General features: G+C 41.1%; 1 protein-coding gene across 6 annotated transcripts in view; it reads right to left on the reverse strand.

Annotated features, from left to right (window-relative positions):
- Nucleotides 1-12,152, reverse strand: part of MASP1 (mannan binding lectin serine peptidase 1) — an 89,972-nt gene that overhangs the window by 11,222 nt on the left and 66,598 nt on the right. For 2 of the 6 annotated variants that reach the window (XR_002337460.1, XR_001304500.2), the window contains exons 16-17: nt 6,233-6,483; nt 5,170-5,251 (exon numbers count right to left, since the gene is read on the reverse strand). Coding sequence is in view for 1 of the 6 variants with exons in the window: in XM_013990145.2 (XP_013845599.1) it covers nt 6,347-6,483 (137 nt within the window). In the remaining 5 variants the exon portion in view is untranslated. Of the gene's footprint in view, nt 1-5,169; nt 6,484-12,152 lie in introns of those variants that run through there. The other 4 variants (XR_002337459.1, XR_002337458.1, XM_005657110.3 and 1 more) reach the window with 3 other exon arrangements.

Consider the following 12,152-nt stretch of genomic DNA (forward strand, 5'->3'; position numbering starts at 1 on the left):
GCAGTCAGAAAAGATGCTTGATATAGTTTTGATTTTCTTAAATTTACCAAGGCTTGATTTGTGGCCCAGAATGTGATCTATCCTAGAGAATGTTCCATGTGCACTTGAGAAGAATGTGTATTCTTTTGCTTTTGGATGGAATGTTCTATAAATATCTATTGAGTCCATCTGGTCTAATGCTTCATTCAGGGCCTGTGTTTCCTTATTGGTTTTCTCTCTGGGTGGTCTTCCATTGCTGTAAGTGGGGTGTTAAAGTCCCCTGCTATTATTGTGATATTGTCAATTTCTCCTTTTAAGGTTTTTAGTGGTTACCTCATATATTGAGGTGATCCTATGTTGGGTGTGCATATATTTACAATTGTTATATCTCTTTCTTCTATTGATCCTTTGATCATTATGTGATGTCCTCCTTTGTCTCTTATAACATTCTTTAAGATCTGTTTTGTCTGATATGAGTATTGCTACTACAACTTCCTTTTGATTTCTGTTTGCATGGAATATTTCCTTCCACCCTCTCACTTTCTGATTGTATGTGTCCCTAGAACTGAAGTGGGTCTCTTGAAGACAGTGTATATATAGGTCTTGTTTTTGCGTCCATTCAGCCAGTCTGTGTCTTTTCGTTGGGGCATTTAGTCCATTTACATTTAAGGTAATTATTGATATGTATGTTCTTACTGCCATTTTGTTAATTGTTTTAGAATTGTTTTTCTTGGTCTTTTTTACTACCTTCTTCTCTGGTTCTCTTCTCTTGAGGTTTGATGACTATCTTTAATGTGTGTGGATTGCTTTTTCTTATTTGTGTGTATATCAATTACAGATTTTTGGTTTGCAGTTACTGCAAAGTTTTGATATAGGAGTCTATATACACATATATACAAGATTGTTTTAATTTTTTGGTCTCTTAATTGCAAGTGCATCTCTAGTATCCTGCATTTGTACCCTCTTCTCATGATTTCTAGTTTTGGTAGCATATTAGTGTGTGGATGATTTCCTACTTTTACTATATGTATGCCTTTACTGATAAGCCTTGTCATTTGTAATATTTTTGTTTCTAGTTTTCCACCTAGGGAAGTTCTCTTAGTATTTGCTTTAAGGCTAGTTTATTGGTGTTGAATTCCCTTAGCTTTTGCTTGTCTGTAAAGGTTTTGATTTCTCTTTCAAATCTCAATGAGAGCCTTGGTGGGTAGAGTAATTTTGGTTGGAGGTTTTTTCCTTTCATCACTTTAAGTATATTGTGCCATTCCCTTCTGGCTTGCAGTTTCTGTTGAAAAATCTGCCAATAACTTTATCAGGATTCCCTCATATGTTATTTGTTTCTTTTCCCGAGCTGCCTTTATTTATTTATTTTTTTTTTGGCTTTTTTGCTTTTTAGGGTTGCACCCACAGCATATGGAAGTTCTTGGGCTAGGGGTCATATTGGAGCTGCAGCTGCCTGCCTATGCCACAGCCACAGCAATGCCAGATCCGAGCCTTGACTGCAACCTACACCACACCTCATGGCAATGTCAGATCCTTAACCCACTGAGTGAGGTCATAGATTGAACCCACATCCTCTTAGGATACTAGTTGGGCCCATTACCTCTGAGCCACAATGGGAACTTCTTCCTCCTTGGTTTATTTTATCTGGTATTCATGCTTCTTGGATTTTGAATGAGTGATTCCTTTCCCATGCTAGGGAAGTTTTCAGCTATTATCTCTTCAAATATTTTTTCTGGCCCTTTCTCTCTTCTCCTCTGGCACCCCTATAATATAGATTTTGGTGCATTTAACATTGTCCCAGAGTTCTTAGACTATCTTCATTTCTTTTCAATCCTTTTTCTCTTTTCTGTTCTGCATCAGCAATTTCCACTAGTCTGTCTTCCACTTCCCTTATTTGTTCTTCTGCCTCCTTTATTCTGCTATTGGTTCCTTCTAGTGAATTTTTATTTTACTTACTTACTTTTGCATCTTTCCTTGCTTAATCTTTAAATTTTCTATTTCTTTGCTCAATGTTTCTTGTAATTTACCAATCTTTGCCTCCAGTATATTTCCAAGATCTTGAATTATCTTTACTCTCATTAATCTAAAGTCTTTTTCATGGAAGTTAGTAATCTCCAGATCACTTAGCTGTTTTTCTGGATTTTTTTCCTGTGCTCGTATCTGAATCATAATTCTCTGCCTTTTCATTGTCTGTGGATTTTTGGTGTAGTCTCCTTTTTGTAGACAATAGGGTTGTAGCCTCTCTTGATTCTGACATCTGCCCCCCTTGTGGCTGAGGTTGGTATGGGGGCTTGCTGCAGGCTTCCTGATAGGAGGGACTGGTGTCTGCCCACTGGTAGGTGGAGCTGACTTTTATTCCTCTGGTGGGTGGAGCTTTGTCTCTGGGTGGGATTAGAGGTGGCTATGTACCTGGTATCTTTACTTTAGGCAGTCTGTTTGCTGATGGATGGGGCTGTGTTCCCACCTGGTTTGTTGTTTGGCCTGGGGCTTCTCAGCCCGGATGGGTGGGGCCAGATTTTCCCAAAATGGCCACCTCTAAAGGGGCACATGCTGATGATTATTCCCAAGACCTTTGCCTCCAGTGTCCTTCCCCCACAATGAGCCACAGTCACATTTAATTTTCCCAGGAGATCCTCCAGGAACTGCAGGCAGGTCCGACCCTGATTCCTAGGGAGTCTCTGCTTGGCCCTGGAACCCAGTGCACACAAAAACCCCTGTGTGCCTCTTAAGATTGGAGTTTCCATTTCCCCCAGTTCCATGGAACTCCTGCTCACAAGCCCGGCTGTCCCTCAACACCAAATGCTCTGGGGGCTCCTCCTCTTAATGCCAGATTCCAGGCATGGGAACCTGACATGGAACTCAGAACTCTCACTCCCATGGGTGAGCCCCTGTGACATGGTTACTTTCCAGTCTGTGGGCTGCCCTCCTGATTGGTAGGAGGTTGTTTATATAATGTAATCGTAATCACCCCTTCTATCAACTTGACATGGCCTTCTCTTTGTCTTCTGGAGTAGGATATCTATTTTGATAGTTTCCAATCTATTTTATTGAAGGTTTTTCATCAGTTGGTCGTAATTTTGTTGCTGTATGAGATCCCATCTTCTCCTAAGGACACCAGTCATATTGGATTAGGGCCCACCCCACTCCAGTATGACCTTGTTTTACCTGATTACATTTGCAAGGACCCTATTTCCAAATAAGGCCCCAGTTGGAGGTACTGAGGGTTAGCACTTCCACATAAATTTTGGGTGGATACAGTTAAACCTATTACAGGCTCCTCTTGACTGAGATATTTCCTCATACTTTCCCTGTTTTTGATGAACTTAAAAGTTTTGAGGAATATGGGTCAAATACTTTGTAGAATACCCCTCAACTGGGATTTTTCTGATACATTTCTCATGATTAGAGGAGAGTTATGAGATGGGGAAGAAGAACACAGAGGTACAGTGACCCTTTCCTCACAGTATATCAAGATCAAAATCTGTCAATGTGACTTTTCACTGTTGATATTAACTGTGATCACCTAAGGCAGTGTTTTGTCTGGTTTTTCCACTATAAAGTTGCTCTCCCCTCATCCCATTTCCATATTATACTCTGTGGAAAGAGGTCATTATATGCAGCCCACACTTAAGGGATGGGAGTTATGCCCCATTTCCTTTATGAAAAAGTATTTGCATAAATTTGCTGTTCCCCCCTATTTATTTATTCATATAAGTATGTATTTATGGATATTTATTTTATACTTTGGGTTATAATCCAATACTATTTTATCTGTTTTGCTGCTCAGATTGTACCACCTTTTGCCACTAGAGCTCTTCCAATTGGTTCCTGTGCCCGTTGACATACTTCCATCATCATGTGACTTCCTTAATTTCTGGTACAAGATACTTCAGTCTCATCTTGTCTATTTCCTGCCCTGGTGCTAGAATCATCCATGTCTTCAAGGAGCCTTTATTTCTTTCATTGGAGAATAATATTAGAACCCCAAATCTGGATAGTACACATGCTCATTGCTACTGGGGCATTGCTATGTCTAGGTGGGGCTACATTTTTAATTTCACTGTGCTTTTATTTGCTCACAATAAAATGGGGAGGATAAGAGTATATTTTTTTTTTGTATTTTTAGTTCTGCACCTGCAGCATATGGAGGTTCCCAGGCTAAGGGTTGAATCAAAGCTGTAGATGATGGCTTATGCCACAGCCACAGCAACACCAGATCCGAGCCACATCTGTGACCTTACACCACAGCTCACAGCAATGCCAGATTCTTAACCCACTGAGCAAGGCCAGGGATCAAAGCCTGCATCCTCATGGATGCTAGTCAGATTTGTCTCCACTGAGCCATGATGGGAACTACAGAATAACAGTACTTTTGTCATTGGTTATTATGAGGAGTAAAATAGAGAATTCACTAAGACCTTTGTTGTGTCAATCATATGGTAAATACCCAAAAGTACCAGTGATTATTTCCCATAGAACTTTTTTTTTAACTTTTTTTGGCTGCCCCACTGCATGTGGAATTCCTGAGTTGCAGTTGTGACCTATGCTTCAGGTGCAGCAATACCATATCCTTAATCCACTGTGCTGGGCACTGAACCTGCATCGCAGTGCTCTAGAGACACCACTGCTAATCCTGTTGCACACAGTGGGAACTCTCTGTAGAACTTTTTATATTGAGTTAATCTAGCTTCCAAAGTTCTTCCCAATATGTTAATTCATCTGATTCAACAACTCTAAGGTAGAGATAGGGCAAAGATTTTTCTGCCACTTTATAGATGGAGAAATTAAATGGATAAAGAATTCAACCTATGCTTGCATTAGAACATAAGTCTTTGGATTTCTAGACCCAGATTGGCTGTGTGAAGGATATAGATTTTCCCTTTCATGATTTTTGCCTACCTTTACTTGAAGGACTTAGTGGCATTGATTCTTTGATTACTGCTACCTGGAATAAGATTGACTCATGGCAGAAGGAAAGTACATACTCCAATTCAGAATAAGCCACTCATAGACCTGGTGCCATATTTTCTGAACCAAACAAGTGAATGAATGATGTGGAAAAAATTTTTCTTTCTATTCTAGGTGTGGGTGGCAATCAAGAAATACAATGTTGATATTGAAAGATTAACATCCTGGGATATTTTGATAACTTATAGGAACAACAGGACAAGTTATTCAATCAGAACTGACCTGAGAAGACTAAGAAGTGCTTTTGTATTGATAATTTGATCTTCCCATCATGATCTGTCTCTCTCTTCATGGCACAGGGATCCTAATTGGATACAGAAAAATGTTGCTAAATGAAAACACAACTCACCAGAACCATCACTGTATGAAAAACGTACAAGCCAAATAGGATGCTTTGACTCAATACAGATGTTTATTGGAACAAATGTGTAGTTGCAGCTACACATGTTGTAGAACATCAGCTTCTGTTTCTAATGAAATCAGGCATGATCATTATTGTTAATAACAACACTCATGGTATGGAATCAAAGTTTTAGATATACTAACTATATTCTGGGAGGTGATTTTGGTTGCATAGAAGAGAGACATTTTTAAGAGATAGCATGGTTTGAAGTTGAAATTGGCTATATTTGGAGGTAGTGAAGTTCCCATCTCAATAAATGTTTAAGAATGAGGTCATAGAGTTAGACAATATGATCCTAACAGACACTCCAACCCTCTGCTTCTTTGACTCAGAGAAATATGGGTTCTTGAACCTTAGCAGGAGTGCAGGGGTTGGTATGTCTAGTAAATGCTTATGGATCAAGCATAGGCCAAAGTTCCATGGAACATCTAGACATCCCTCATAATAAGGATGAAGTTGCAACTGGGAGAATAAATAGGATAAACTAGGTTCAGCTAGAAGTTAGTATTTGTATATAAATACTCAGGCTGCTTTAAGTCCCAGAGTTGCCTGACTTTAAGGAGAAAGTTTCTAGATGTTAGTTCTGATCCCAGAATCAGAGCACAGATCTGCTGAACACATCATTTTTGTGGGAAAATCTAGTGTAATCTGAGAAAATCCTGAGTAGACATGTACTCTTGTTGTCTTTCTACCTGGAAGGCCTCTCCCTGTCTACCTGTGGAAATGCCCATACTTCTCAAGGCTCAGCTCAACACCATCTCCTCCAGGATGCCCTCCTGATGTCTCATCCTCTCCATACCAAAAGGGCCTTTCTTTCACCTCTGCACTACTCCAACACATAGCACTTGGGGTTCATTCTGTTTGTGGTAGACACTTGTGTACCTGTCAATTTTTCCTGTAGGAGCTCCTGGAAGGTGTGAATCATGTTTCCCTCTTCTTTGTGGTTCCCAGAGCAGTCAACACAGCTTGGCACAAGGGGGCACCCAGGAAGTACTGTCAGATGGGAGGGCATGGTGCTGGGAATGCCTTAGGATAATTCCAAGACTTGGCATTGCAATTCTTCTTTGGTGTCTGAAATAGAGCTCGTTTGCTTGACAAATGTCTGGTGGAGTTGAGTACCATTGCCATCTTCCCTTTACAGAATAAAAAGAAGGGTACAGAGAGGCAGAATGACTTGTTCAGAGAATCAGAAACAGGCTGAGAATTGCAGCCTAGGGCTTAGGGTCCATAAGTTCTCATTCCTCTGTATCTTCTTTTTCCAGCAAGAGAGCCTGAATGACTCCAGGGCATGTCAAGAGTGGAAATCTCCCACAAAGACCAATTTTGATAGAACAGAAGACAGAGACTTGGGGCTTCTGATCCCTTGAAGGGTTTAAATCTCAGAGCTCTGGAGGGAACAAGGTCCCTAAAAGCTTCCCGAGAAAGGAGAAGGCTCTTGGAGGGGAGGGGCATTCTGCTTGGGAAGCACTTATGACTCTGCAGGGATGGGGTGTTCAGGGTGAGGAACAGGGGTGAGGAACCAGCAAAAAGGTGGCTTGGGGTCAGCTATGGACAGAGGGAGGGAGAATGCAGGGGCCTAGGTCTAGCCTCCCAGGGCCTACCTCTTACAGTTCAGGTTCCCAGGAAGAAACAGAGCCTGGAAACTAGCACCGATACTCTGCTTAGGAATAAGGCAAGGTCCCTTGGCTAGCACTATGCCTAGGCTATGTCCTTAGGAAACAGGGTGTGGTGCAGGGAATGGGTATTACAGTAGCAACAGTATTTAGTCTGCATCAAAGCTCTATTGAGGAAACGGGATTAAGATGGTGGAATAGAAGGACTGGAGCTCAACTTCTCTCCTAAAAACAACAAAATTCACAACTAAAGAATGAGCACTCTTCACCCAAATGGACAGGAAACCTTAAAAAAGATACCCTACTCCAGAAGAAAAAGAGGAGGCCACACCAAGAGGCAGGAGGGGCGATTTCGCAATATAAACAACCCCATACCTCCTGGGTGAGAAGCTCCACAGACTGGAAACTAACTGGTTCACAGAGACTCACCTACAGGAGTGAGAGTTCTGAGCCACACATCAAACTCTCACGTGTGGGGATCTGGCACAGAAAGAAAGAGCCCTAGAGCATCTGGCAGTGAAGGCCAGTGGGGCTTGTGTACATGAGCTCCACAGCACTGGGGGAAATGGAGACCCTATTCTTAAAAGGCGCACACAGACTTTCACGTGCACTGAGTCCCAGGGCAAAGTAAAGTCTCCAAGGGGGAGTTCCCGTCGTGGTGCAGTGGTTAACAAATCCGACTAGGAACCATGAGGTTGCGGGTTTGGTCCCTGCCCTTGCTCAGTGGGTTAACGATCCGGCGTTGCCGTGAGCTGTGGTGTAGGTTGCAGACGTGGCTCGGATCCCGCATTGCTGTGGCTCTGGTGTAGGCTGGTGGCTACAGCTCCGATTGGACCCCTAGCCTGGGAACCTCCATATGCCACGGGAGCGGCTCAAGAAATAGCAATAACAACAACAACAACAAAAGACAAACGACAAAAAAAAAGTCTCCAAGGGAATCTGGGTCAAACCTGAATGCAGTTCTTGGAGGACATCCAGGGAAAACAGGGGTGAACATGGCTTGTTGTAAGGGAAGGACATTGAAAGCAAAGCTCTTGGGAATATTCAGCAGCAGTGCCTTTCTCTGGAGGTGGCCATTTTGGGAAAATCTGGCCCCACCATCAGCAGCTGCTGAGAAACCCCAGGGCAAACAACACCCCAGGTGGGCTCACAGCCCCGCTCCTCAGTAAACAGGCTACCTAAGACCCCTCAGGCACACAGCTGCCTCTAATCCCATCCAGAGACTAAGCCCCACAGACCAGAGGGATTAGAATCGGCTCCTCCTACCAGGGGGCAGGCATCAGCCCCTCCCATCAGGAAGCCTACAGCAAGCCCCCATACTGACTTCAGCCACAAGGGGGGCAGACACCAGAAGTAAGAGAGGCTACATCTCTATTATCTGTAAGAAGGTCACCACACCAAAAACCTATAAAAATGAAAAGACAGAGGACTATAACTCAGATGAGGGAGAAAGAAAAAACCCCAGAAAAACAGCTAAGTGATGAGGAGATACTCAGCCTCCAGGAAAGACTTTAGACTGTTGATGCTGAGGATGATGCAAGGCATTGGAAATAAACTGGAGGCAAAGATGGATAACTTACAGGAAACACTGACCAAAGAGATACAAGATATAAACCTTAAACAAGAAGAGATGCAAAATACAATAACTGAAATAAAAAACTCACTAGAAGCAGGCGTTCCCGTTGTGGCTCAGTGGTTAACGAATCCGACTAGGAACCATGAGGTGGCGGGTTCGATCCCTGCCCTTGCTCAGTGGGTTAAGGATCCAGTGTTGCCGTGAGCTGTGGTTTAGGTTGCAGACGCGGCTCGGATCCCGCGTTGCTGTGGCTCTGGCGTAGGCCAGCGGCTACAGCTCTGATTAGACCCTTAGCCTGGGAACCTCCATATGCCGCGGGAGCGGCCCAAAGAAATAGCCAAAAAAAAAAAAACAAACTCACTAGAAGCAGCTAACAGCAGAATACAGGAGGCAGAAGAACGAATAAGCGAGGTGGAGGACAGATTAGTGGAAATTATGGATGCAGAACAGAAAAGAGAAAAAAGATTGAAAACAAATGAAGAGAGTCTCAGAGAACTCTGGGACAAATTTAAATGCACCAACATCTGTATTATAGGGGTGCCAGAAGAAGAGAGAGAGAAGGGAAAAGAAAAAATATTCCAAGAGATAATAGCCGAAAATTTCCCTAACATGGGGAAGGAATCACTCACTCAAATCCAGAAAGCACAATGAGTACCATATAAAATAAACCCAAGGAGGAACACCCCAAGACACATACTAATCAAACTGACCAAAATTAAAGACAAAGAGAAAATCTTGAAAGCAGCTAGGGAAAAGAAACAAATAACATACAAGGGAACCCCAATAAGGTTATCGGCAGATTTTTCAACAGAAACTCTGCAGGCCAGAAGGGAGTGGCATGATATACTTAGCGTGATGAAAGGAAAAAACCTCCAACCAAGATTACTCTACCCAGCAAGGCTCTCATTCAGATTTGAAGGAGAAATCAAAACCTTCACTGATAAGCAAAAGCTGAGAGAATTCAGCAACACTAAACCAGCCTTACATCAAATACCAAAGGAACTTCTCTAGGCAAAAAGGAACAAGAGAAGAAGGAAAGAAAAAAGAGCAGCAAAAACAAATCCAAAGTAATTAATAAAATGGCAATAAGAACATACATATCAATACTTACCTTAAATGTTAATGGACTAAATACCCAAACCAAAAGACATAGACTGGATGAATGGATACAAAAACAGGACCCATATATATGCTGTCTTCAAGAGACCCACTTCACTTCTAGGGACACATACAAATTGAAAGTGAGGATGGAAGATAATATTTCATGCAAACGGGGATCAAAAGAAAGCTGGAGTAGCAATACTCATATCAGACAAAATAGACTTTAAAATGAAGAATATTTTAAGGGACAAGGAAGATTACTACATAATGATAAAAGGATGAATCCAAGAAGATGATATAACAATTTTAAATATCTACACACCCAATACAGGTTCACCACCATATATAAGGCAACTGCTAACAGCCTTAAAAGGAGAAATCGACAATAACACAATCATAGTGGGGGACTTGAACACCCCGCTTACAGCAATGGACAAATCAACCAGACAGAAAATCAATAAGGAAACACAGGCCCTGAGTGACGCATTAAACCAGATGGACTTAATAGATATTTATAGGACATTCCATCCAAAAGCAACAGAATACGTATTCTTCTCAAGTGCACATGAAACATTCTCTAAGATTGATCATATCCTGGGCTACAAATCCAACCTCAGTAACTTTAAGAAAATTGAAATCATAATAAGCATCTTTTCTGACCACAACGCTATATGACTGGAAATCAACAACAAGAAAAAAACTGCAAAAAACACAAACAGGTGGAGACTCAACAACATGCTACTAAACAACCAATGGATCACTGAAGAAATCAAAGAAGAAATTAAAAAATATCTGGCAGCAAATGACAATGAAGATACGACACTCAAAACCTATGGGATGCAGCAAAAGCCGCTCTAAGAGGAAAGTTTATAGCAATACAAGCCCACCTCAGGAAACAAGAAAAAGCTCAAATAAACAAGCTCACTTTACATCTAAAGCAGCTCGAGAGAGAAGAACAGACAAGACCTAAAGTTAGCAGAGGGAAAGAAATCATAAAGATCAGAGCAGAAATCAATGAAATAGAAACAAAGAAAACCATAGAAAAGATCAATGAAACGAAAAGCTGGTTCTTTGAAAAGATCAACAAAATTGATAAACCCCTAGCCAGACTTATCAAGCAAAAAAAAAGAGACGACTCAAATCAATAAAATTAGAAATGAAAAAGGAGAAGTAACAACAGATATTGCAGAAATACAAAGGCTCATAAGAGACTACTATATGCAACTGTATGCCAATAAAATGGAAAACCTAGAAGAAATGGACAAATTCTTAGAAAAGTACAATCTTCCAAGACTAAACCAAGATGAAATAGAAAAGATGAATGGACCCATCACGAGAACTGAAATTGAAACTGTGAGTAAAAAACTTCCTACAAACAAAAGTCCAGGACCAGATGGCTTCACAGGCGAATTCTATCAAACATTTAGAGAAGAGCTAACACCTCTCCTTCTGAAACTATTTCAAAAAATTGCAGAGGGAGGGATACTCCCAAACTCATTCTATGAGGCCACTGTCACCCTGGTACCAAAACCAGACAAAGATGCCACAAAAAAAGAAAACTACAAGCCAATTTCACTGATGAACATCGATGCAAAAATCCTCAACCAAATCCTAGCAAACCGCATCCAACAATACATTAAAAGGATTGTACATCATGATCAAGTGGGATTTATCCCAGGGATTCAAGGGTTCTTCAATATCCGCAAATCCATCAGTGTGATACACCACATTAACAAACTGAAAAATCAAAACCATATCATCCTCTCAATAGACATGGAAAAGCCTTTGACAAAATCCAACACCCATTTCTGATAAAAACCCTTCAGAAAGTGGGCATAAAGGGAACCTACCTCAACATAATAAAGGCCATATATGACAAACCCACAGCAAACATCATTCTCAATGGTGAAAAGCTGAAGGAATTCCCCCTGAGATCAGGAATAAGACAAGGACGTCCACTCTCACTACTACTCTTCAACATAGTTCTGGAAGTCCTAGCCACAGCAATCAGAGAAGTAAAAGAAATAAAACGAATCCAAATTGGAAAGGAAGAAGTAAAACTATCGCTATTTGCAGATGACATGATACTATACCTAGAGAATCCTAAAGACTCTACCAGAAAACTGTTGGAGCTCATCCACGAATTTGGCAAAGTCGCAGGATACAAAATCAATACACAGAAATCAATGGCATTTCTATACACTAACAATGAAAGAGCAGAAAGAGAAATTAGGGAAGCAATCCCATTTACCATCACATCCAAAAGAATAAAATACCTAGGAGTAAACCTACCTAAAGAGACAAAAGACCTGTACTCTGAGAACTACAAGCCATTGATGAAAGAAATCAAAGATGACACAAACAGATGGAAAGACATACCATTCTATTGGATTAGAAGAATCAATATTATCAAAATGACTATACTACCCAAGGCAATCTACACATTCAATGCAATCCCTATCAAATTACCAAGGACATTTTTCACAGAACTTGAACAAAATATTTTAATATT

The sequence above is a fragment of the Sus scrofa genome, chromosome 13 (genome assembly GCF_000003025.6).
Source record: "Sus scrofa isolate TJ Tabasco breed Duroc chromosome 13, Sscrofa11.1, whole genome shotgun sequence".
Classification (NCBI taxonomy): Eukaryota; Metazoa; Chordata; class Mammalia; order Artiodactyla; family Suidae; genus Sus; species Sus scrofa.